The sequence below is a fragment of the Mercenaria mercenaria genome, chromosome 17 (genome assembly GCF_021730395.1).
Source record: "Mercenaria mercenaria strain notata chromosome 17, MADL_Memer_1, whole genome shotgun sequence".
Taxonomy (NCBI): domain Eukaryota; kingdom Metazoa; phylum Mollusca; class Bivalvia; order Venerida; family Veneridae; genus Mercenaria; species Mercenaria mercenaria.
Genome location: NC_069377.1, coordinates 55,319,003 through 55,345,235, shown reverse-complemented (window position 1 = coordinate 55,345,235; position 26,233 = coordinate 55,319,003). Strand labels below are relative to the sequence as shown.

Here is a 26,233-nt window from a genome sequence, read left to right as displayed (position 1 = left end):
TCCCGACTTTCGACTTCTGATTTCCAACTTCCACACTTCTTACTTCTGACTTTTGACTTCTTACTTCCTTCTTCTTACTTTCGCACCTTTGACTTCTAACTTCCGCACTTCTGACTTCCAGCTTCCTGACTTCATACTTCCGACTTCCAACTTCCACACTTCTTACTTCCGACTTCCAAAAAAGGAAAGTTGGCAGTCAGAAGTGCGGAAGTTGGAAGTCGAAGTCAGGAAGTTAGAAGTCAGAAGTGTGGAAGTTAGAAGAGTGCGATAGTTAGAACAGGCAAGTAAAAAGTCAAGAAGTCGGAAGTAAGAAGTGTGGAAGTTGGAAATCAGAAGTCGAAAGGCAGGTAGTTAGAAGTCAGAAGTGCGGAAGTTAGAAGTCAGAAGTGCGGAAGTTAGAAGAGGGAAGTAAGAAGTCAAAAAGTCGGAAGTAAGAAGTGTGGAAGTTGGAAATCAGAAGTCGAAAGTCTGGAAGTTAGAAGTGCGGAAGTTAGAAGTCAGAAGTGCGGAAGTTAGAAGAAGGAAGTAAGAAGTCAAGAAGTCGGAAGTAAGAAGTGTGGAAGTTTGAAATCAGAAGTCGAAAGTCAGGAATTGGAAGTCAGAAGTGTGGAAGTTAGACGTCAGAAATGCGGAAGTTAGAAGTAGGAAGTAGGAAGTCAAGAAGTTGGAAGTGAGAAGTGCAAAAGTTAGAAGTCAGAAGTGGGAAGTACGGAAATCAATTGTCCCTCCAGGGCTTCCATACTTCGCCCATATATTAAACGATTTTCCTTGTTTTCCCTTAATTCATACATGCAACTTTTCTGCGCGAATTTATCAGTCGAACTGAAATTTGTTGCTGTTCTAACATGCAGTATGCATCATTGGTTATGTTTATTTGATTTTGAAGATAGGATGACCAATTATATGCATTGCTTTCCCAATTGATGTGATAAACTTGTACATGTACTTGTGGGAAGTTTAAATAACAGCGGAATAGGCGTGACCCTAATTAACAACTTGTCCGTTTGTTTTACTGATGACCTAAATGCACACACAAAGGGCCTTAATATATATAAATAAGATGTCGTGCGCTCGAGATAAGATGTTGATCGCACAAGATAAGATGTTGATCGCTCAAGATAATATGTTGATCGCTCGAGATAAGATGTTGATCGCTCAAGATAATATGTTGATCGCTCGAGATAAGATGTTGATCGCTCAAGATAAGTTGTCGTGCGCACGAAATAAGATGTTGATCGCTCGAGATAAGATGTTGATCGCTCAAGATAATATGTTGATCGCTCAAGATAATATGTTGATCGCTCGAGATAAGATGTTGATCGCTCAAGATAAGATGTCGTGCGCACGAAATAAGATGTTGATCGCTCGAGATAAGATGTTGATCGCTCGAGATAATATGTTGATCGCTCGAGATAAGATGTTGATCGCTCAAGATAATATGTTGATCGCTCGAGATAAGATGTTGATCGCTCAAGATAATATGTTGATCGCTCAGTATAAGATGTTGATCGCTCAAGATAATATGTTGATCGCTCAAGATGATATGTTGATCGCTCGAGATAAGATGTCGTACGCACGAGATAAGATGTTGATCGCTCAAGATAATATGTTGATCGCTCAAGATAAGATGTTGATCGCTCGAGATAAGATGTTGATCGCTCAAGATAATATGTTGATCGCTCGAGATAAGATGTTGATCGCTCGAGATAAGATGTTGATCGCTCAAGATAATATGTTGATCGCTCGAGATAAGATGTTGATCGCTCGAGATAAGATGTTGTGCGCACGAGATAATATGTTGATCGCTCGAGATAAGATGTCGTGCGCACGAGATAAAATGTTGATTGCTCAAGATAAGATGTCGTGCGCACGAGATAATTTAATCTTAAAAAAAAATAACATATGTCCTTAACATACCACCGTATATATTTTATACATTCAAATAAATACAAACTGTCTTTACTTTCATAATGGTATAGTTTACTACCGCATTTTTGTATATACATGTACATGTATAATGTTATTGAAAACATGCAATAGAAATTGTTAAATTCTAGGCCCGATAGTGATAAAGATAACTTATGTAGCAGGGACGTATTTGGCATTCCCACCACCAACTTAACATTGAACAAACATAGCATCTATATAAGGATGTTGTTAAAATATTACAGGTGGCGCGTGAATATTACATGCGTGGTAATATTACCACGCGTGTGATAATTACGCGGCGGCGTGAGAATCGCACGGTTCCGGGTATAGCCGTGATAATCACACGGTGATACATAAAATTAGTCAGGAATGATTTCTGCATCAACGGGTATAAAATAGTTGGGTGTTCAGGCGCGTATCAATTCGGGGTTGTGCATCAAGGCCCAGTTTTGATAAACCGTGGACCTGGTCACGACCGTGTGATAATCACGCTACACAGGGTTGTAAACCAACTTAATAAATAACACTGTTACCCTGCTAGATCACTAACAAACTTTGTGCTATTCCCGTATGCGACGACCGGATGTAAACAAAACATTCGTAATGAGCATGCCCAACTGTCAAGTACCGCCCTTTTTGTTGTTGTTGTTCTAGTTAATCGAACGAATGTGTAATGTGCACTGTACATATACATGCATATGTTACAGTAGCTGTACACGAGTTTTACTGGAATATCTACGTTGGCATTGCGGGCGTAACTGCGTGTGAATATCAAGTTGATATTATAAGATTTAGGATTACATGGCTTTACGGACGTAATTATGTAAGTGTTTTTATCTACTTGGTTTTTCAGTTTCACGATTATATAAGGCTTTTGGAAGTATATTTTATTAAGAATGAAGATGTAGTTTTAATAATTCACCTTTGGTAAATAATTTATTAGTGTGATTTTTTCCATCTCTTCTAGCAGAGCAGCAGGGATCTTGTGATGATCTTCATGTCTGTCCGTCCGTTCAGACTCCTTTATAAAATACCGTTGGTACTGGAAACTTGAAACTTGCCAAAATACCGACATGGGCTTTGAAGAATACAAAATACCTTTAGAATTTCAATACGACCCTTGGGTCATAAGCTAATGGGACAGAAGGGGCCGGGGTCAATATGAGAAGAATTGGTCAAGTAATTGATAATGAAAGTATGGCAAAATTTCTGTTTTCCGGATTTCTATCAAGAAAAGTCAAGGGTCATATTTTTTATCACTAACTTTGACAAAATTCAATCAGAAATGTCCCTTTTAACAATCCCCATTATAACACCGTAGGGATATAATGATCTTTTTTTCTGATTTTAGTGAAATATGGCTGAAGCAGCCCCAGAATGGAGAATTCTGCCATTTAAATCAAAATCTTCAACCAAAGACAAAGCTACAAGAAAAAGAATAGAACTCGACTTAAGAAACTCGGATTATTTTCCTGCAGAAGGACACTGCTATCTAAAACTTAATTCCAATGATAACGAGTCAACTCTATTGTATTTTGGGGGAGCACGTAGAGTGCAAGAAAGTGAATGGAAGTATGGTAATGACTTATTCCATATAACATTTAAGTATGACGAAGATGATGCTTACATTAGCCACATTCAAAGGTTCGAGAATATTTTAGGGGCACAGTTTCCTAGTTTACAGTCTGCGAGCGCTTGGCTTGACCAACAGACAGTTTTTGTATGGGGTGGATTAAATACTGATACATTTGACACTAGCAATGAACTTATCAAATTGGAATTCGTCAGAAACAAGTATCAGTGTACAATTTGCCAACCTGCTGGTAGAGGTGTACTGAGTAAAGACGTCCAGAGGGGTGATATACCGACTGGCAGAACCGGTCACACTATCACACCGTTGGGTGATAATATAGTAGTAATGCATGGCGGAGTATCACTACCCAACAGACATACGACAGGCCTTGTCAGTCCCTTTACTCAAGTTTGCAATGACGGTTCTTTCTATGAGTTTGATTCATCCACATATTTATGGACAAGAATAAAAATATTCCAGATGTAAGACCGAGAGCCTATCACACTGCGAATTTTGTGACATTGTCAGGTACAAAATGTGTGATTATAATAGGAGGTGTGTCGTTCAAAGGGAACGAATCTGTACCATTAGAAAGACTTCCAATAAATGAACTTTTCATTCTGAAACTGCATAACCTTACTGAACATAGATACACTTTAGACAAGATAACGGCTAAACTTCAAGTAGACATATTTATTTCGTACCATAGCATCGTTGCGCTAAATAATAAACTGATTGTCACTGGAGGGTACGCTCAAAAGGAACCTGAGATGACTGATACTCCTTTAACAAGTAACAAGTTGTACACTATAGATTTGCAGTCTTTGAACATTGACACTACAGAGTTAGACACATGGCACTGCACTGCAGGAAATTCAAGTTTTGCTTTGTCAGATGACTGCATTATGGTTGTTGGAGGATCGGCTGAAAATATTTTTGCATACACTACCAAACCACTGCGACCAAGTTCGTGCGATTTAGATGATGAATGTTGTATTTTTGAATCTCCGGAAATTTCACCTATAGCATGGGTTCAGTGCGAAAGCAAATGCAAGCGTTGGTTACATCAATACTGTGTGGGTCTCCTGGAAAAAGGTGTTCCTAAAGGAAAATATACATGTACAACATGTAAAGCCAAAGGACGAAAAAGGAAAAAATGATGTCAGGAAAACAAGCACTTTCAGTAAAATTTTTATTAAATGAACCATTACTACAAAATAAACCTTGACTTGTGTTCTTTGTTTTGCTGACGGGTGTTCAACCATGAACACATTAATGTCCTCGTTTTGATTTAACAATTTCGTGTGGCCATTAATTCGTCTTGAATACACTTAAATAAGTAACGTCATGGTATAATATTACAATATTACAACAATGTTTCCATACAGTTTGCTTTAAAATATTGTGAATTTCAAAATTGACGAATAAAGATAGGAATTTGAATGAATCGTTACGTAAAAATATCTGCAAACAGGACATTCTAGGTTCTACTTGCATATAAAAAAGCATATAATATGATAATGAAATAAAGAAAATGTTAACTGCGTTACGAGAAAACCAGTATACTGCATTTGCGACTAGCATGATCCGAGATCAGCCTCCGCATAGGTGCAGCTCTATCAGGATCCATACTGTTCGCTAGAAAGTATTCTACCAATTATAGGGTTTGAAATCGAAGAGTATGGATCCTGATCAATCTGCACGGATACACAGGCCGATCAAGATATTTGCTTGATGCAAATACAGTATGCTCTTTACTCATGGTGTGGCTTTATATATATATATATATACACATAAAGTGAGGTATTTGAATGATACGTTACGTTAAAATAATGCAAAAAAAAAAAAAAAACAACAACAAAATTCTACTGATGCACATAAGAAAGAACACATAAAAATAGTATACTACATCTGAGACCAGTATGATTCCAGATCAGCCTCTGCATCTGTGCAGCCTTCTCCGGATCCATACTTTTCGCTAAAGACCATCTATTATAGGGTTTGAAAGCGAACAGTATGTATCCTGATCAGACTGGACGGATACACTGATGGATCAGGATTCATGCTGATTGAAACTGTGGTATTTTGATTTTCTCATGGAGCGGCTTTATATATATTTACACATATAGGGAGATAATTGAATGAACCTTTACATTTGAATAATTGAAAGCAAGACATTCTAGGTTCTACTGATGCATATAACAAGCACATATAAAAATAATGCACATATAAAAATAATTTACTGCATTTGAAACCACCTTGATTAAGACCAGCCTCCGCACCTGCGGAGCCTTTTTGGGATCCAAACTGTTCGCTAACAACTTAAGTCTAGCTATCATAGGGTTTGAAATCGAACAGTATTGCTCTTGATCAGTCTGAACGGATACGGATACACAGGCCGATCCGGATTCATGCTGGTTGTAAAAACACTATGCTGTTTACTCACAGTGAGGCTTTATATATATAAACATATACATATATAAAGGGAGGTAATTAAATGATGTGTTACGTTAAAATAAGTGAAAATAAGACATTCTACTAATGCACACAGAAAGCACAAATGAAAATAATATACTACATTTGAAACCAGGGTAATTCCAGTACGAATTCCGCATATGTGCTGCCTTATTAGGATCCATACTTTTCGCAAACGACTATCTATTATAGGGTTTGAAAGCGAACAGTATGTATCCTGATCAGACTGGACGGATACACCGGCAGACCAGGATTCATGCTGGTTCCAAACGAAGTATGTTATTTTTCTCATGGAGATGCTTATATATATATATATATATATATATATATATATATATATATATATATATATATATATATATATATATATATATATATATATATATATATAAACAAAAAGGAGGGTAATTGAATGAAACTTTACGTTAAAATAATTGAAAACAAGACAATCTAGTTTCTACTGATGCACATAAAAACACATGAAGATAATATACTGCATTTGAGACTAGCTTGATTCATATCAGCCTCCGCATATGTGCAGACTTATCACGATCCGTACTGTTCGCTACTGACTAGTCTACCTTTTATAGGTTTGGAAGCGAACAGTACAGATCCTGATCAGACTGCACGGATACACAGGTTTCAGGTTGCTCGCAAATGCAGTTTCTCATGGTGTGACTTGTATTAAAATACATATATTTATATAAATTAGTATCATGCCTTTCTTGAACTGTTCCTTTTGATGACCTTTCTCCCACTCTCTCCATATATATATATATATATATATATATATATATATATATATATATATATATATATATATATATATATATATATATATATATATATATATATATATATATATATATATATATATATATAGAAATTCGTATCATGCCCTTATTCTGCTGTTCCTTATAATGAGCATAGCGGTATTATTAAGTTCTAATGAAACCACCACCTTGTTAATATAGTACTGGTTAGTGTCCTACAAAGCATAATTCAACGAGTGCGAGGACATGATTTTATTCTCTGAGAGAACGCTCAGGCCTGTGTGTCCTGTGAGGTCATTGATGACTTGTTCATAACACAAGTTCGTCTGTTATGACCTAGTTCAAAACATAAACTACATCTTGCCTGTTTCAATGTTAATGTAGCAAGCTCTGAAAGTTCAGGACTACTATAAAGCCAGTGACACCATAGGACATCCCTTAGACCACCTTGTGTGTTTCCCTTTCTAGCTAGGTTTTTCCGCATATGCCTGAAAATCTTGTTCCCGCACTCATTCCCTTCACCGCTTATACCGCCTACAGTACCAGGACCGTTTTGACTTTCTATTATTTCTTGAACGTGTTCGACAACTTTATGTAAGTAATTTGGCCATGAAGCATACCCGAAATGTGTTAAAAGTAACTTGGCCATTTCTACAGCTGTTTCTTTGTATTTAGAAATATCTTCGGGGCATTCCTTCTTAGGATCCTTAGACCGATATACCTTCCTCATGAATCTGAACTTTTGTAAAACACTTGACATGTTTTTCCTTCTATCTTCATTTGGAAGGTATGAAAGTATTTTTGATTCATTGGCTTCGTTAAACAAAACCCTAGCATAATTCCCTGGCATCATCAACTCTGGGTTGATGCCAATATTCTTCTTTAAATGCATGTCAAATTTAACCTCAGCATCTTTAAGGATTGGTTTTACGTCTGCAGTTGCTTCCCACTGAGTTACGGTTGCAATTTCCCGTGTGAGAAGTTTCTTAAAAAAAGACCCCAAGTTTATATCCGCGTGAGTTGAATCTAAACACTTTTCAATAGCTTCCGCTTGTAAGGTTGGTGTACGTTTAACACCCTTGGATATGTTGTCGATAGCCGACTGCGAAAGTCTGTCAGGATTTACACGGATATACTCGGCGATTTCTTTTGTTTCACTGTAAGTTCTAGAAATTTGGAAACTGCCAAGATCTTTTACTGCACTCTGAGTTGTGGCTTCGCAAAGTGTACAAAGGTATCTAGATCCGCTTCCAGCTAAACCGCTCTCTTTCCTATCCAATTTTTCATCAATCATACTAGTATAGAATTTAAGACAGTGTCTCCGCCACCCATCTTTGTGTTGTACTCTTAATATTTTATCTTTCAAAAACGCTCGCTCGTTTTCTATGGGCAAAAGACACACTAAACTAGAAGCTCTATTGTTTTCGTCGCAGATCGCTTCAAGCAATGGCCTGTTTGTTCGAACTGAGTTAGGATTTTCCTCTACGAAAATTTCAACTGGCTCGCGATTACTAACTACAGCTTCAATTTTAAAAACACAAAAAGAAAATCGAAACGCTTTATCAGGTAAAAACCGATCAGACAATTCCTTGTGAATCGACACGTCTCCTAGACCGTCAGCACCATCTTTAATGCTAGTGATTAGTAAGATATTAGGATCATTTGGGTCAATTTTATTTTGCTTAAGACCAGAAACAATTTTTGGCTCAAGTTCCTTTAATGTACTTGCTATTGCATCAGGATAGCTCCATCGCACACCTTTAATATTAGGTGATGCAAATTCTGGCATTACTGGCTGGAAGTCTTGCAAAACATCTGGTGGCTCAAAGGAGCTATCTTTACATGTGTACTCAGTTCTGTTTACTACTTTAGCCGGAGTATGGTAATAATTGTCTGTGAATTCTAATCCTTGGATGCTGTAGCGCGTAGAGCTTGGTGCATATAAAAGTTCTAGATCATCAATAACACTAGGTGATTGCAAGGGATTGCGAACATTTTTCTTAAGATAATTATATTGCGCCTTATACTGTGTTTTGCTCTGAAGTGTATCGACGCGTAAAGCAAGACACTGACTTGGAGTCAATTTTGAATAATATTTCTCCATATATCATTAATGTCATTTTGTCTAGTGTCATTTGTATCTTTTAAGTGCTGCTGTAAAAGAAAAAATAAAGCGTCGCCTTTATCTTCTGTGTTTGTTTGGCAGAATTCGGTAACCAAGTCATTTAAACCTTTCAGGCGCTTCTGTTTTAAATACTTATTAGAACAGTCATATATCGGTACTTTAGTAACCGTAGATACTCGCTTGGAAGAAGCTGAAAAGAGAGCTGGATACTTTCCAAACTTACACAAATCTTCATGAGTCTTAAAGTTGCTTATTGTTGAAATAAATGAACAACCAGTATATTTACATGACAATGTCATAGTTTCGTACAGCAGTAAAAGCTGACCTGATAGTGAAGCAGTATCGGCTGCTGTAATGAAGGACCTGCAAACTGGACACACATTAGCAGTTTTTAACCAAGCAAGAATACATGACTTACAGTAAATATGCGAGCATCGCGTGAGACTTGGAATTGTCGGTACGCCTTTGCATATACTGCACTGAAATATTTCAGCTAGTTTTTTTTCATTTATTTTTTCAATATCAATACTAGTTATTTCGCAGTTAAATTGTTCTTCTGAAGTACTTCCTACATCCTGAAAACGCAGTCTTTTAGCTGCTGAATAACTGTCTGAATCTATTGTAGGTTCATCTTCACCTGTCTCAGTTTCTGAGGCAGTATCAGTGACTTTTTCTGAAAAAGTAACTTTCCTTTTCACACACAATTCAGGCTTTTCTTTACGCCCGCTTTGAGATTTATTTAAACAAAACGCACAGTTCTCTGTGTGCACGCTATAATTATAAAGTTTGGGAAAATTTCCAGAAAATTGTTCTTGCTTTTGAATACTTTGTCTAAATTTATAAAATCTGATTCTACAGTTTGAGCAGACTGATTTTGGATAAATATCATCATTGTCTTCATTTACTGAAATGTCATAAATAGTTTTGATCTCTTCAGCATATGCTTGTTTAGGAAAATTTTTCTGCTTTTTCGGAAATGTACTTCCGCATGTTCTGCATGAACTTTCTAGATACCCTTTATGGACATTCATATTGTGTGTCTGTAGATTGCAAATGCAGTATGGAATTAAGTTTTTCAATTTTTTCTCTTAAGTTGAAGTTTTCTTGTAATAATGACTCATTACAGTTTTTCTTAAGACTTTTGATTTCTTCTTTTAGTTCTTCATTTTCACGACTAAGTTTTTCATTTTCTCGACGAAGATCATTATTTTCATTTTCTAAAAGTTTACATTTCTCAACATGATCACAAGTTACTATATTACATGAAGAAGTTGGTGACGATTTGAAGTTATAATCTCCCTTATTGGGATCTAAGTATTCTTGCCACATTTGATCAGAAGGTTCATGCAAAGAATGCGAACTTGATGGAAACAAATCTTGTGAATGAGCTTTAAGCGGGCTAGAAGCAAATAGGTCTTGTGATGAATGGATGGGTGAACCTTCATCAACATTCAGCTGTAATCAGAATGTAGAGATATACATACCAAGCAGTTATAAAGGCTTAAAGACAGACCTGATTCTGGCCACGGACCTGAACAAATGATCATGGTCGGAAGGTCGGTTTTTTATTTTAGTTTTACATTGAAATATGTTGCCCTTTATGTCTGTCATTGTGAAATGACAGCAACTATCGTCAATAAAGTCAATGATAAGCTAATTAATAACGAATATCGCTTTGTTTCACTGTTTGGACATACATTTACACTTCCTTTAAAGATTTTAAGACATTCGGGTGACCAGAAACAAGTCTCTTTTTTGGCCTATATTAAAATGATCTGATAAATTTTAATTTATACCCAATCATTGCAAATAACACAATTAATGATTTTAGATATTTAAGACAATTTGGCATCTTCTCGATAGGTAAGTTTCTTTTCCAAAGATAATAGCTGAACAGGCTATATAGGCTAGCACCGGAATAGAACCACTGTCAGTAAATGTACTGCAAAAATTGGCCCTGATCAGGTCAGAAATTTTATAGATACATTTTCTATATATTTTGATGCTTTACATCCCAAGCAAAAACCTACCAAATCAGATCATTTCAACTACGTAAGTTTATATTCATGCTACACTAATACTATTATTGAAATTATGCAAGCTTACCCGATTAATAAAAGCATACCCATAACCTTTAAGAGCAGTTGGCGATTATATATTATATATGATATCATGCCCATCACCAGCATCGTACATTTGTATATTGCTTCTTTTGTAAATTATTTTTATTTTTAATGCTTTATTAATATTTCGAAAACATACAAACATTTACCATTGCCAGTTTCACAAGGGTTTCATAAAACAATATATAAATGCACGTTTATTTTGAAGACGTTTAAAGCTATATAAATTATCTGCAGATTTTATAAATGTGTTTGAATAAAGAACATTTATGAAAAAGTATGTCGTCACCGGTTTTTAATATCTGTCGCACTGCACTTAAAATCAGACATCTATATTTTTAAGGCTACCAGACTGTATTCAACATTGAAATAATAATGCTATAAACTTTTCAGGTTCATACCATTTCTTCCTGTGTCACACTCACTAGCTTCTTTTTCTTGCACACTGGCGAGTCTGACGAGTCAGACTCAGACATAGTTTTCTGCTAAAAAAGACAAGGCAGTCATAATGGCCCTATACAGTTCATCTGACTATTATATAAATAATGGCGAACACTATACTTAAGGTCTATTTTTTTTTCAAAACAGAAGACCAGGTCTGGACGAAAACATAACACTAACTTTGTTATGTGAAATTCATGTAGTGGCAATTAATATTTTTGTTGCATGTTTTTGAAAATCGAACTTTATTTCATCAAACTACCTCAACTCTTCTTGAATATGCATAATGCGGACAGAGATCGCCTTGAAGTTTCATGTTTCATAGTTAATTTCAGGAAATAACGTTCGAAAATATTATTCCTGGCCGATTTCGTTCTAAACTGTTTAATATAACGGTATCAGCACGTCACTGAATATGTGCAGCTTTTAGCGGTTAGCGGTCAACGTTTTGTAAACAAACGACTTTGATGTCCAAGACACTGAAAACGTGGGGTGGACACTACCCAAATGGACTCAAAACGTGATGTATATTCACTGATGCTTTTGGAAAAAATTGTCTCTGTTTTCAAAAAAATTTCTAAATAATATAAAATGAGCATTTTCTGGACAACTCACTGACTGTACCGATACCGTTCTTGCACTTACCTACGATTTATAACATGCGTAGATAAAATACTTGTCTCAGAATTTCTAACTTTTAATTCTGTTTTGATGATCAATCATTATACAAATAAATTATACCAAGTTGCCATGATTTGGACACTTTAGTTACCTGATATCGACCTGAAAACTTGAACGGTAGTTTTACTTTCGGTTTGGCATGCGGTGCGCTTGATTGACTTATGTTCTTATGTTTTTTGACCGATATCCAATATGGCGCTTCATTTGCATAATTTATTCATAAGCACAGGAGCAAGCGAGTTTGTTAGTGTAGATGTTGGTTGATGTTGGTAGCTCATACTGGCAATTTTTTTACCTCGGCGTGAGCGCTGATCAATCTAGCCGACAAGTAAGTTATATAAAATTAAAGATACGTTCATTTATTTCCGACGAGAAACATGATCAACAGATGTGTGCTTTACTTATCTTTCACTAAATATGATATAATTAGATAGTGATTTAAATATGCAAAATTCTTATTGAAAATAATGAAATTGGCTAAATACACTAAGTAAATGTTTATGTAAAGCTGCAGTCACAATTGATGTCATATCATGTAAACAGCCATTTATTAAAAATCTTTCAGTTTTTTTTGTGATTTTACATATTCATGTGGTTTAATTACACTTGTAGTATTTCATACATAACACACCGAACCGTTTGTACGTTACACATAAATATGTTGATCTTATGTTCACATACATACTGCGTAGTATTTATTTATGTTTTGGGCAGAATTTATGTTAAAATTACAAAGAACAACGAATAAAATATCAACAAAAATTTCATTTTCAGGAAAATAGATAGGAACACTAATTATACAAAATGTTGAATTATAATTATGTTTACATCAAATGAAAACATAATTGGCAAAAGATCAAGGATAAATATGTAATAGGAATAAACCACGTTTCGAAATCAAATAAGGGAACTGAGTGAAGCTCAGCCTAGTCAATGGCAAAACACTTACAGAGACCTTGCTCTTCATTCACACTATGTCCAAAATACAGACTGTGAATCAAATATCCGCGTACAAAACGTTAGACTTTATTTATTATCTTTTATGTTAACTTGAAATCTAGGTTATAATTATTATGTTTCAATATGATTCAACACAAAAGTGCAACAGGAGTGAAGGTGGGAACTTCACCCTAAATGCCATGTACATATAACTTTTAGGTAATCCTGAAACATTTTAAAAACAAAGACAATCGGTATGCTTGAATTTAAAGTAGTTCCGAAATATCTTATAACGCATGCCGTGGTTATGACAAAGGCCGTAAGTATGTTAACATGAAGTATTGCCGGGTTGTTTAAAGTTATGTAAGTACGAGATATAGTGTTGTATTTTTCTTAAACATAGATTAGTGATAGTTAACATACAATGGAGGCAAAATCTGTATAAACATATGAGTACTGTCACTTTCCTAATTATTTTCTTGTTTGGTTTAACGTCACACCGCCCGAACAATAGGTTTTATGGTGAATTTCCGACGTTTGATGACGGAAGAGGACCCTAGTTGACCCTCCGTGCATTATTTCAACACGGGCCGGCACCTTGGTAACCTTGGTAATGCCATCGACCTTTCGTAAGCCAGGTGGGGTGCGTCCACACATGTAGAAATTAACCCTCTGAGCAAGGCAGGAGCCCACACTGGTTACAGACAAGTGATTCAAAGTCAGCAACCTTAACCACTCGGCCACGAAGGCGCCCATTTTTTAGAATAAAACATATTACTTAGGTGACATATATGTTACATCTAAAATTCACAAATATATACAAAATTGTGTCACTACAAAACTCATGTCAAGAGCACGTAAACACGTGGATGCTGTCGCTCTGCCAAACACCCACAATAAGACGATTGAATATTCTCTCATGACACAATGATATTGGATAGTCTTTTTGACACACTTCTCGTATCACTTGTTTTACATTTCCAATTTCTGGGTCGACTTTTAAAACTCTGCATGAACTCATTTCTGTTGCAAAGAGTTTTCCGGACACGTCAAGGCACAACAGATTTGGTTCATATACATTATCTGATATTGTATTTAGAATATGTCCCTCTTCGTCCATTACGACTATGCCTTTGTCTTTGTCTGAAACATAAATAATGTCACCATTTTTACTAATATTTATGCTCGTAGGGCATCTGATTTTAACATCGGTAGAAATAGGCTGAAGCGAAGTTTTCATGTCACCAGTCTCGCTGTAAATTTCAATCATATGTCCGGTACAGACGTACAAACTTCCGTTGCCATATGCAAGACCTTTACACACATGTTTAATTTTAAATGAACTTCTTATTTCTATCTCCTCTAAAATGTCGACAATGGCAACTTCACAGTCAGCAAATGCAATAACAACATTCTTTTCTTTCATGTAACTTATCGAGCATGGATTACTCTGTAATTTGCGAGAAGCAGTGACTTTAAATCTGTTTGGATCCAGAATTTTAAGTCGACAATTTTCGGAATCTGTGATTACTATTCTACCATCTTGAAGCTGGCAAGTACCTGTAACAAAGCAGGGTTTGGTATCTGCATCAGTTCTTATTGAATAGGTACCATATTTTGTAAAACTTTTATCGGTTGTCTGTGAAGGGTATTTGTATCTTTGATCTTGTACAATTTCACGGTACAGTTTGTCGTCATAGAAACGGGGTTTACCTTTCTTCTGAGCGTTATTTATATCTTTTTCAAGACCATAGTAATCACCTCTCAACCGTCTAATCTTAGGATGGTGCAAGGTACCACTTCTGTCTGGTTCTTGCTCAACTGAATTTGGTCTGTAATTTTGATTACTTTCAGTTTCAGTTTTACTGGTGTCACTGATTAGTTTTTCTTGAAATTCTGAAACTTCTCGGGTATCAATGTTTAAACATTCCCGGATATCTGTAACTTCTGGTATATTACTGATCACTTCGTCCTGAATATTCGGGAGGTGTTCCTGTGAAATAATCAGTTCGCTTGAATCTGTAACTTCTGGTATATTACTGATCAATTTGTCCTGAAAATTCGGGAGCTGTTCCTGTGGAATAATCAGTTCGCTTGAATCTGCATCCTCTGGTTTATTACTGATCACTTCGTCCTGAAAATACGGGAGGTGTTCCTGTGGAGCAATCAGTTCGCTTGAATCTTCATTTGTTTCTTTTCCAGATCTGACTGAACTGCAGGATACAAAAGAAATTGATAAGAAAAATAAACTCTGTTAAGCGGGCTCATCCAGAAGTTCACTTATATTGTCTATTAATGAATTATTAATTTAAACTTGTATTGTAGGTAGCTTAATTTATGCAACATTTTGGAATCCAATTTTAACGTGTATTTTTAATTGAGATAATAATAGAAAACGTGTAGATTCAACACCTTAATTAATGACGTCTAAATGTATACATTGTGACAAAATACAAAATGTTATCAGATATACTCGAGTTATGTTATGACTTTTAAAGGTTTAAAGGAATGGACAAACTCTTTTACAACGTAAATCTCTGAATGATTTACATCAGGTAAAGGCAATTACTTGTGAAACGGTAAGTCGAAAATTCAAAAAAAAAATTCGGTAAGAATAAATGCTCAGAAAATTGGAACTAGACTTTGAAATTCTTATCTAGAGAAAATTATATCAGCACTGTTACTTTTCAGTACAAATACAATGGGTGAAACTTCCCGTCCGGGAAATTAATTTATGGTTTTTCCCTACTTCCCGAACGGGAAACGTGTTACTAAATGTAGTAATTTGATTCCCTTTAGAGCAGAAAATTATAATTGTGTTACTTGTTTCCACCAAAAGGCCTGAATCATAAGAGTAAACACGGTGTTATTTAATGAAATATGCCAATTTAAACATAGATACTTTATCTATGTTTCGACCTTTTAAATTTCTTTTTATATTTCTTCACTTTAGAGCTTCCTGAACATGAAACGTAACTTTCCAACCGGAAAAAACATATATGTGTATTTACATTGAATTGCATTCAGTTATTATTATAACCCCTTTTCCACTCAGAAAGTTCTTTTTTGTTTTCAGGTTTTTGTTCAGGTTCATATGAAAACTGCTAATGATGCATACTCTTGCATAAAATTATTTTGAGCCAGTACAATTTTAAGCAAAATGACATTTAAAAGAAGGAGTATAAACTGTATTTATCAGAAATAAGTGTTGAAGAATGTGGAAATATTATTTTAGCAATAATCAAGTAAGGCAATGTTAAAACGTGTTTTATTAGTATTAGTTGTGTATCTTAAGTACTCTGTGAAACACAAGCAATTCAAAATAAATCTGTATAATGAGCTTCCCGATGGGGAAGTTAAATTTCTAATTCGGCAAACTTTGAATTAAGTAATTTCAATGTTATATTGAATTTTTGTTAAGGTATTCAAAAAAAATTGAACAGTAGAAATTTAGATATATTTCTCAAGTTGACAATGGTGTATTTCATTTACTGATTCCATGCATATTCTTATGCATCAGACCTTTTGAATGAAACAAGTGAAAAAAAATGAATCGACAAAATATTATATTTATCTATCGAATGCAATTTAGCAAATTTATTTGGTAAAGATATCCGCTTTTAAAGAATAATTATAATTGTAAAAATGTTTATAAATCGCTTTGGATGTTTCAATCGGATCATCATTGACTTCATAATTATCTTAGAAAAGTATTTTTTTAGTAAACTTAGCAAGACTGTGAACACTGTTCGTACTATCGGAGAGAAAGACGTGACAAATATAGCCATAATGGAAGATCCAATAAATGTGCAAAACAGAAAATAAGATTTTAATTTAAAAGTTATATTTTCTGAAAATAATAACATTCTGTGATCGAAAGTTCTCCTATTTAATTATCATAGACAAACACATTGATAAAATTCACACGCACAGCCGCACGCGCACAAGCAAGCACACACGCGCGCGTATGGCTGTTTACGACTAGTACAAAAAAGTACAGAATCCCTCATGCTCCGTAGTCTCAAAATTGATCAGATGTCATATAGACTGAACATAAAAAGAATATAGTGATTATTATTTAAAACGATAAAATAGTTATTCCTATCAACACAACAGCCTTTTCAAAAATTGGATTGGCGCGGCAAGTTGGGGTGGGGGATGGGCTTGTGGGGAGGGGGTGTACAGGGGCATGAATCGCATTAAGTGTTAGTAAGTATTAGCTGTTGTCTGTTACTGCACCTCTCTGTAATTATCATGCACAAGAAAAAGAAAAAACAACAACAAAAGATACAAATATATACCTTTCATCCTCTACAGATAGTGAGACAACAAAATGATCAAGGGACCACCTGTTGTGACTCTGTAAACATTTGTGACATATATATCTACCATCAGGCTTGCAGCTTTTACAAAGGTGGGTCGCTTCTGTTTGTTTTCCGTCAACGACACAATTAGAACAAAGTTTCTTTCCACTTTTAACTGGTTTGTCTTTAGGTATGTTCCCCTTAGCTAGACTGTCTCCAAGCTGTAACTCGTCGAGCATTTCTGATACATCATCAGAGCCGGTCTCTGGATCAGCGATTGATAAAACACTCGGAGTATCCATTCCTGTGAAATCAGATCCTCTTATTGATAGATTTGGACGGGAAAGTGATGTGAAATCACTTTTTATAGTAGATGATGCACTTCCTGATACTAATAGGTAGTCACTTGTTGTAGTTTCCTCTTCGAAATCATCATTTTCTACTTCAATTCTTGTTTTATCCGATTTTCCACTTGCCATAATTATCCTGAAATATCTTTGAAAGTTTAATTTAGAGACCTGTTTGACCTCCTGACTGTTTTTTATCTTTTATATCCTCTTCACTTTTCCATGATATAAAAGCACAGCTTACGGATCAACTACACCCTTCACGATGTAAACCAAGTGTAACTTGTGTCAACTGCGTAAATTGTATAAAATATTTACCATTATTCTTTGTTGTTCCGCTTGAAATACTGTAAGGCTTTCCTCGTACATATCTAATTTCAAAATAACGAAAGATCATCTTATTAATAATTTATCAAGGTCATAGTACAGCAAGAAGAGGAAGTTAATTTTTTCACAATTTAAATGATATTTCAGAACAGTTTTCGTTTTCATACATTCTGCCAAAGATTTATTTCATGAACGAAAAGGTCCGTTACATAGAGTCAGATCCCTATCGGAAATCATTTTTATTGCCTTTTATGCATGTTTAAATTATCTCCATTAAATGTGAAAATCTCGTTAAAGTTGTGTACTTCTTTATGTTTTGTATAATTTCGAAGTACACTTTTCTAAAGTTATTTTTCTTGGTCTGCGCAATCAAAGTAGGCAAAAAAGTACATCGTAACAATAGTAGTAACTTTCATGGGAAATAAGACCCATAGCAAAAGTCTTTATCGAAATAAAACAATTGCAGTTCTCGATTTGCATGGTAAATCAAATGTCGAGATATGAATTATATAGGCGTAAGACTAGAAACGTATTCATGGGACACAAATGCCCCCTTTATGTAATGTTAAAACATAGACATGTGTGTCCTTTGAGTAATGGCATTTTGACGAAAGAACATTTCGAGGGGTGAATGAGACAGAGGTCTACCTACATATGGAAAAAGTAGTATTTTTTCTTTCGTATTCACCCCTTCAGACTGAGCACAAAGTTTTACCTTGACCATTGACCTAGGAGTCAAAGACTTGCAATGGACATGGGGAAGTTACGCCAAGTTGTTTCAAAATCCATCTATTTAATGTAATTAAGACGTTGGAGTGAGGACAAGAAAAAGTTTTAAATATTTAACTTCTAAATGCGACCATGACCTTTGAGCTAAGGGTGTGTGGCTAAGACGTGGCACATTATCGTATCATAGTGAATGCTTTGACAAATTATCTGTCCATCCCTGTAGACAGAAGTTATTGACAAGGCATGGAAAATGACTGAAGGTATTTGACCTTTAAGTGTAACCTTCACCTTCAAGCAGCCTGACAAATCCTCCTGTTACAATAAATATTTGTGTCAAGCTTTTGGTACCTAATCATTTTTTCATGGGAAAGGTATTTACTGTTTGCTTCCCCGTTTGTCCATCCGTCCACTTGCATATCAGTAAAGAAATGTGAATCCTGTGGTATTTACATTTTTTTTCATGATTTATAATATATGAATGGAGGGCAATATATAATACGCGCACTGTACACTGACATGCTTTTGTTTTGTGGCTTCATAAAAATGTGTTTTCTTTGACAACAAGTAGTAAAAACGTATCATGTAAAATGAAACCTGCAATAGCATAAAAGAAACAAGTGGATAGAAGCCAATATGGAGGCTATGCACGTTATTATATTTTCTCCGTTTTGAAATCCTGCGATGTACGACAAAGATAAAGTAGGATGAAATACCAGAGCCTTTACAAGTATTTAACTTAATGAATGATAATAAATTAAAAATATATACATGTATTTTATGTTTTATCTTAGTTAATCCTTTCTTTTATCACAGCACTTAGGAGATCAATAATTAGTCCAACTGAGTGGTCACGTGCCCACCCAGTGACACACTGCTTCAAGTTCCATAAGGCTAAACTGACAGACACGAAAAGCTTGAAAGTCGCCATAATTATGACCTATAATTGTGTCGGTGTGACGTTTAACCAAACAAAACGAAACAAATCTATTAAATTATATCGTAACTCTTTATTTCTGGCCGTAGGGAAAAATCGAGACCACTTATCTGTGGTACAACATGCATGTTACATCCAACTTTCAGGTGTATTTTGACCTGTCTCTACCTGGTAAGTAGTTTTGTGTGGACTTATATTATATAGAGTTTTTTTAGGATTAACTTCCCTTTGTTGTTACTACAAATTACTTATTATAACTTTTTTTTTATAATTGGCCAAAACATTCCATATGCAAATACAGGTGCTATTGTAAAGACATTTGCTACGACGGGCGTATATTGTGACATTCTCCTTACCAATTTAAAAATAGAATCACATTAAATCTTTAAAATACAGATATTAGCATTTGAAAGCATTCACCAATTATAGATATTCAGACATTTTAAACTTCATAATGTCTTCATGAATTGTTATATAGTTATGACTTATGTACATTGTTAGTATGTTGCCCTATTACTTAGAATATGTTGTATTGGCATGCAATATGTTTTATGAAAACTGTCCATAGGCGGGGGACGTTGGTAACTCTGTTACAAATTGTTGTATATTCATTCAAACAGTTTCAAGTCTGTTATTTCCACACAATAACAATGGCTAATGAAACTGCATCTATAACTGAGAGAGAGAGAGAGAGAGAGAGAGAGAGAGAGAGAGAGAATTTATACGAACTTAATCACCACCACAATATACCAGGCCAATTACGGCAAAGCGCCTACCAGTACAAACGAACACGCACATGCCACAGCAAGTCCACTAACCCAATATATATATACAAGTCAAATGGTTTATCGCGGCCAGAAATTAATACAAACCGGAAATTGCGAAATTGTCATTTGTACAGAAAAGAAGCGTTTACCATAATGTCCAGTACTGGACAGGTATAGTGACCATGCAAGGACACAGCCAATTTTCTCAGAGGGGTCCGATCCCCTGCCCCCCCCCCCCCCCCCCCCTGGAAATTTTGAAATTTAGCACTTCATTTTTTGCATTCTGGGACAGTTTTATGGACTAACCTGTTAAATTTGGGAAAATGATAAAATCAAGCTTTCTTGAAGGTAAAACTCTTAGTTTCTTTTAGATAAATAATATGAATTATGTCGAGGTCGTATGTAGCAGCCGCCGCATATACTTTACATGCAGTCCTAATGTTGCCTTTTTCGAAAAATATTTTCTTTCCTTCTTGTCTTCTTTCCTTTTTTAAAGATTTTCCAGAGGGGGTCCGGACCCCCGGTCCCCCCCCCCTCTGGATCCGCGCATGGTGTCATATCATGCTTTCTGTTTATGCAGGTAAACTTTTGTTTGGTTAAATTTCATCGGAGCACAATTGTCTGAACAGTGTACAAACTCATTACTGTTTTTTCAGGCAAGGGTGGAAAAAAGTGGTAGACAATGAAAGCAGTAACATTTTTATTTAAAAAAAATAAACAATGAGACAAACATTTCCAACATCTTTAGACGGTTCAAAAATCCCATGTTAAACATACGATAAAGCCCGAACCGAATGAAAATGTTCCGAATGTAAATCGGGTGAAGTAAGCGCTCTAGATTGATTAAACTGGGCGAGTCTACTTACTTATTACTTGAGGATAAAAAAAAACGTGTTTTTTAAATGTTGCTCTTAAACACTCTTGCTCTTCTGTTTTACCCACAAGTAAAGAATTGACAGGTCCATCATGAAATATTTTCCCCAGCGCTTATATACTTGACCTATTCAATATGATCGCGGCCTCGATCAATAAGATGCCCTATTCTGTGCTGAGAACATTAAAATGCGCTGATATTTAAAACTTTATGGAACGTTGTAAACTCTAGGGAAGTAACTGTTAAAACGAGTATAAATACAAACAATGTCAATGAACGTTGAAATATTTTTGAGAATCAAAAATTAAATAGATAAAATCGTTTTGAGTTTGATACCTTTCAGTGTCAATAGGTATTGATTAAGTCTAACGTTAAATCGATTAGAGTTTTATAAATTTTGAAAAAGTAGTCTACATAATAGGCAAGGCATTTGATGTTTATACTGAAATAGGAGTCGACATGATAGGAATTTAAAAGTTTGATTAGTGTTAATAATCAGCCAAGATAGTTTCAAAGACCAAAATTCGATCGAACACATATAAATGAAGCACACATATTTGACTACCCAAAATACAAATACAATACATATTTAACGTCAAAAGAGGTAGTCATAAATCAGTAAATAAAAATGTAAAAAGTAAATAAGTTCATGCCATTTATTCATTGTTTTGTGAACAACCTGATTTCTGATTCAATAAAATAAAACGTTAGTCATTAAGGTCATTGCCAACACAATTGTTTCTGTGCAATCTTTAGCGCAGTTTTCTGTCTGTTACTTCTTCGGGCCCGTCTCGGCTGGTCTATATTATGACAGGATTTTTGTTTAAAAGCAACGATAAAGACATATGCTTTCGAATTACATGAGTGATATTTTACCTTTCTTACTGTTAGAGCAGTTTTAAACGCACTGGCAAGTTGAGAACCAGCTATAGGTGAGAGACCACCAGCCAGTTCAAAAAAGTACAGGGAACTAACTGGGAATAAAGTAAGTGCATACCTGAGAATAAGGTACTGTTTGTCCGTTCTAATTGGTCAGTCATGTAAACAAACCCAAGAAGTGAATATTTGTTTTCAAAATTGAATTTTTTTACTGCTTTTACATTATTTTATTATACATTTTGGCAAAATTTGCTAAATTTTATGTGTATTGAAAACAAGTTTTATCAAACGAATTCCTCCCGCCATGCCAACGATGTAAACAGGGGGTCATCTCATACCACGAAAATTATCAAAATAAAGTATCATTATTCATATGTTTTTCGTCCGATATTTCGGTGGAACTAAGACAGTTCTGGAAAAAAGCATGTGATTAGATATACATGTTTTGATTTATGGAAGGCCGTACAAGTTATAATGAAAGTCTATGGGTAAAAAATTTGTGGCCTCTAACCAATTTTAATATATAAATCCAAAGAAATTCTTTCTAAATGAAACTAATTTCACTTTTTGCGTAACTACACATCGTAACTGTCGAAATACCGGTATATGTACAGATTATTCAGTCTCAGTTATGCTAAACATAAGCTTTTACCAAAGGCTCCTTTGAGTTTTATATACAGCTGAGAAGTTGGGGATTCCAGTTAATCGAACCAAACTAGGTGTGAAAATGTTTAATTAGCAACAAGTGAAACGGTCAGTTTCTATCTAAAGGAAAGCAAAATCAATGATTAGAAGGTCGACAAAAAAGAAAATGCAGTGCATGGTTGTTACTGCTTTTTGCAAGACGTATACATGCTATTATTATAGTTAATTGTAACAATATCGCCTGTCACAGATACGCAAAAGAAAACAGATAAATGTTGATATACTTCATCTAAAAATTGATTAATTTGTGTTCAGCCTAAATCCGTGGAATTAATATAAATATCTCAGCAATAAGTATGTATACTAATATTTTTTGTCTTCTTTCTGTTGTATATTATTTAAGCTATTTATACAGAAAAAAATAGTTCATTGTAAAATATATGGTAAAAGTCTGAAATGTTCGTTACATTTTAGTTCTTTTGAGGTGTTGTCTCGTAAATGAAAATTTAAAACAAATGTTGTGCACTTTTGAATTGTTTGAAAGATTTATATCAGTTGTATAATATTCTATGCACTGAAGAAAAAAATTAAGAAAATGAAATCAATTTGTAATAAATTTTAATTCTCAGCGTGCTTTTGTTCTTTGTATGCTCAATCTAGCATAAAACTGCTGTTCTTGTCACTTTTCGGGAGTATTTTAACAGGAGAGAAAACGTGTGTTAACAGAGAGATCTGTTAACACACAGAGAGATTCTGTTAACACACGTTCTCGGGATACGTTGGTACCCTCGCCCTAACGGGCTCGGGCACCAGCCAATCCCTCGGGATTCTGCAGATGTTATAACACGAAAATACATGCGTTATCCCCACATTTCAAACTGTTCATACACTTACCCACTTCAAACCTTAAAGATCGAAGTGGATAACTTTCCATAATGATTGCTGAAATTGATAGAATATATACGTAAAATTTGTTATAAAAATGTTGTCAATAGAAAAATAAATTAAACGCCCTTAAGGTACATTTCTCCAAATATTAACCTTTTCCGAAAATTATTGAAATGCTTTTATTTGTGAGTAAATGGAAATAAAAGGTACAATCAATGAGATACGGTGACGTGTAAGCAGTATCTATTTATAAAAAAAGTCACTGTAGTTTGAATGTTTGTAGAACATTATATAATGCCATCAGTTTGAATAACCTGATATATGATATTGATAATTATAAACAGGTGCTACATGATACAATTTGAAATGTTGATGTTCGTCTTGAAGTTCGTCCATTTAAAATGTCATAACACGTATTAACTGAACATCTTCTACAGTAAAGTAGCTCTACATATTAGCATTTATTATAAGAGTAGATAATGACATATAATAAATAATGGATTTCGAAGCCAGGGTTTCTATGATTTTAAAACGATTTCCCATTTGTGTGTTTAGAAAGAAAAAGCAATCATAAGGTAATTAATATAGTTCTATAGTTCGTGAAATTGAAATAAGTGTTTTAAATAATATGTAATCTGCGAATTGCCAAAACATCATACCAATGTATTTGTATTTGTCTTTATTTGACTAAGTGGCACATGTTATACTAGACATCATATCTAATTCTACCTGGAAATACGGGATTTACGGGATGGCGGATATAAAACTATTGTAACAGACAAGATTATATTTTAGGGAGACATGAAATATATCCGCAGGTGTATCTAAATCATCATATTTTGGTATTTGTAACATGTATAAATGTTGAATTCTGCTCAACCATGGGCTAGAGAGCGTGACGGTAGCTTGCATTTCCACTGCTGTCCACGAACAGGCTCATTCAAACCGAGTCTGCAACATTTTCATTTATGTCGTGTTGGGCCACCTGTGGTTTTCCATTTTTTCTATTTATTATCACAGCAGCGTTGTTTGTGCCGTGTGGCGGTCGTAAAATCTCCGCTCGAACATTTAGTCTCGATCTCATCGGATCGTTCGGTACGATGTACTATTATATGTTGTATCAGTGTACTATTTCATTTCTGCTTGAACATTTCGGCTTGGGTGTTTCCAATACTCCCGCTTTAATAGCTTTGGGTATTGTTTAAACACTCCTTGTGTATGGCGCCTGTCTTTTTAATTTTTTCCGTTGGCAGTTTCTGTGATATGCAGACTCCATAACCTCAAATCATCTTTCCAAATTCATGTTATTTTCTCGTTTAGGGCAAACTCATTACTTTAACTGGGGACCGTTTTTCATGGAAATTGCACTCTGTACACTCTGTGCATCATTGAAGGTTCCGTCGTGTGAATTCATCTGCGGGTGTCTCTAGATTATATTTTGGTACTTGTAACATCAATAAATGTTGAGTTCTGCTCAACTCGGGGCTAGAAAGCGTGGACGTTAGCTTGCATTTCCATAACCGTTCTTGAACAGGCTTAATCAAACCGAGCCTGCAACATTTTCAGCCGGTGCTAGGGGTGCGTGAGATATGCTGTACATTTCATTACCTCTCATAAACAGACCCAATCAAACCGAGTCTTGCATTCTATGCTGTCAAAGGATCTTTTTACAGACTTTATTATTTTTATCTCTGGAAAGTAGAAGATGGTTATAAAACCAATATAATACTCAATAAATCATAATTTACTGTGGCTTGTATAATTTCATCATTCATCTGAATAAGCGTCTGATGCAGTAAAAATCAGAACAATTTACCATTCAGCCTTTCACGTTCGAAATGTTTATCAAACATAAATCTAAAGTTTAAAACGCATAGATTTGTGTATAGCAAACGACTCGATTTAAGATTTCGGACAATTTTCAGCATACGCATATTAATAGGTAAATAGATTTTTCGTGCACGCACAATTGTTTTTGACATAACGTATACGCATGATTTTCTTTCTTCATAGCGTACACGGAGAAAAACGAACTCTTATAAGTTTCTACGTAAAGTGCACGCACGCTTTTTTGCATGCAGTATACATATGCTTTTCTGCGTAACCTGCAAACATGTTATTCTACATAACGTCTGCAGAACGCGTACCTCTCAGTAATTCGCATGTACTGTAGTGTTATATATATGCAGGGGTATCTTTCACAAACTTATGTAGGAACCAAGGTGGTTCAGGGCAAAGGGGGAAGTTTTAAATGCAGTCTGTTGAATTGTACATTATTTTAAAGGACGACTCAATCCCAACACTTCAAATGATGATACTGTAAGGGTAACTGACGTTACAAGAGAGTGATGTTTTTGTCACTTTTTACTTTGGACATATGTCTCGTTTTTAACTAGAAAAAGCCTGACTACTGTCTGATACTTGCCATTGTAAATTTAAGTAATACTTTACAAAGCTGACAAAAGGTTATTGAATTACTG

At 35.0% G+C, this 26,233-nt stretch overlaps 3 protein-coding genes across 3 annotated transcripts; 1 reads left to right on the top strand and 2 right to left on the bottom strand.

Moving 5' to 3' along the window:
• Positions 1 to 2,510: 2,510 nt before the first annotated feature.
• LOC123537085 (uncharacterized) lies at positions 2,511 to 5,199 on the top strand. The gene is made up of 2 exons (XM_045320642.2): positions 2,511 to 2,752; positions 3,281 to 5,199. Exon 2 carries the CDS (start codon positions 3,287 to 3,289, stop codon positions 3,986 to 3,988), a length of 702 nt encoding a protein of 233 aa, XP_045176577.1. The 5' UTR covers positions 2,511 to 2,752; positions 3,281 to 3,286; the 3' UTR covers positions 3,989 to 5,199.
• Positions 5,200 to 7,021: 1,822 nt separating this feature from the next.
• On the bottom strand, positions 7,022 to 8,854 carry LOC123535707 (V(D)J recombination-activating protein 1-like). The gene has a single exon (XM_045318454.2). It carries the CDS (start codon positions 8,852 to 8,854, stop codon positions 7,022 to 7,024), a length of 1,833 nt encoding a protein of 610 aa, XP_045174389.2.
• A 3,919-nt stretch (positions 8,855 to 12,773) lies between these two features.
• Positions 12,774 to 18,039, bottom strand: LOC123537170 (uncharacterized). The gene is made up of 2 exons (XM_045320780.2): positions 17,361 to 18,039; positions 12,774 to 15,272 (listed from the first exon to the last, which is right to left on the bottom strand). The coding sequence occupies exons 1-2, from the start codon at positions 17,840 to 17,842 to the stop codon at positions 13,907 to 13,909; spliced, it is 1,848 nt and encodes a 615-aa protein (XP_045176715.2). The 5' UTR covers positions 17,843 to 18,039; the 3' UTR covers positions 12,774 to 13,906.
• Between the last annotated feature and the right edge of the window lie 8,194 nt (positions 18,040 to 26,233).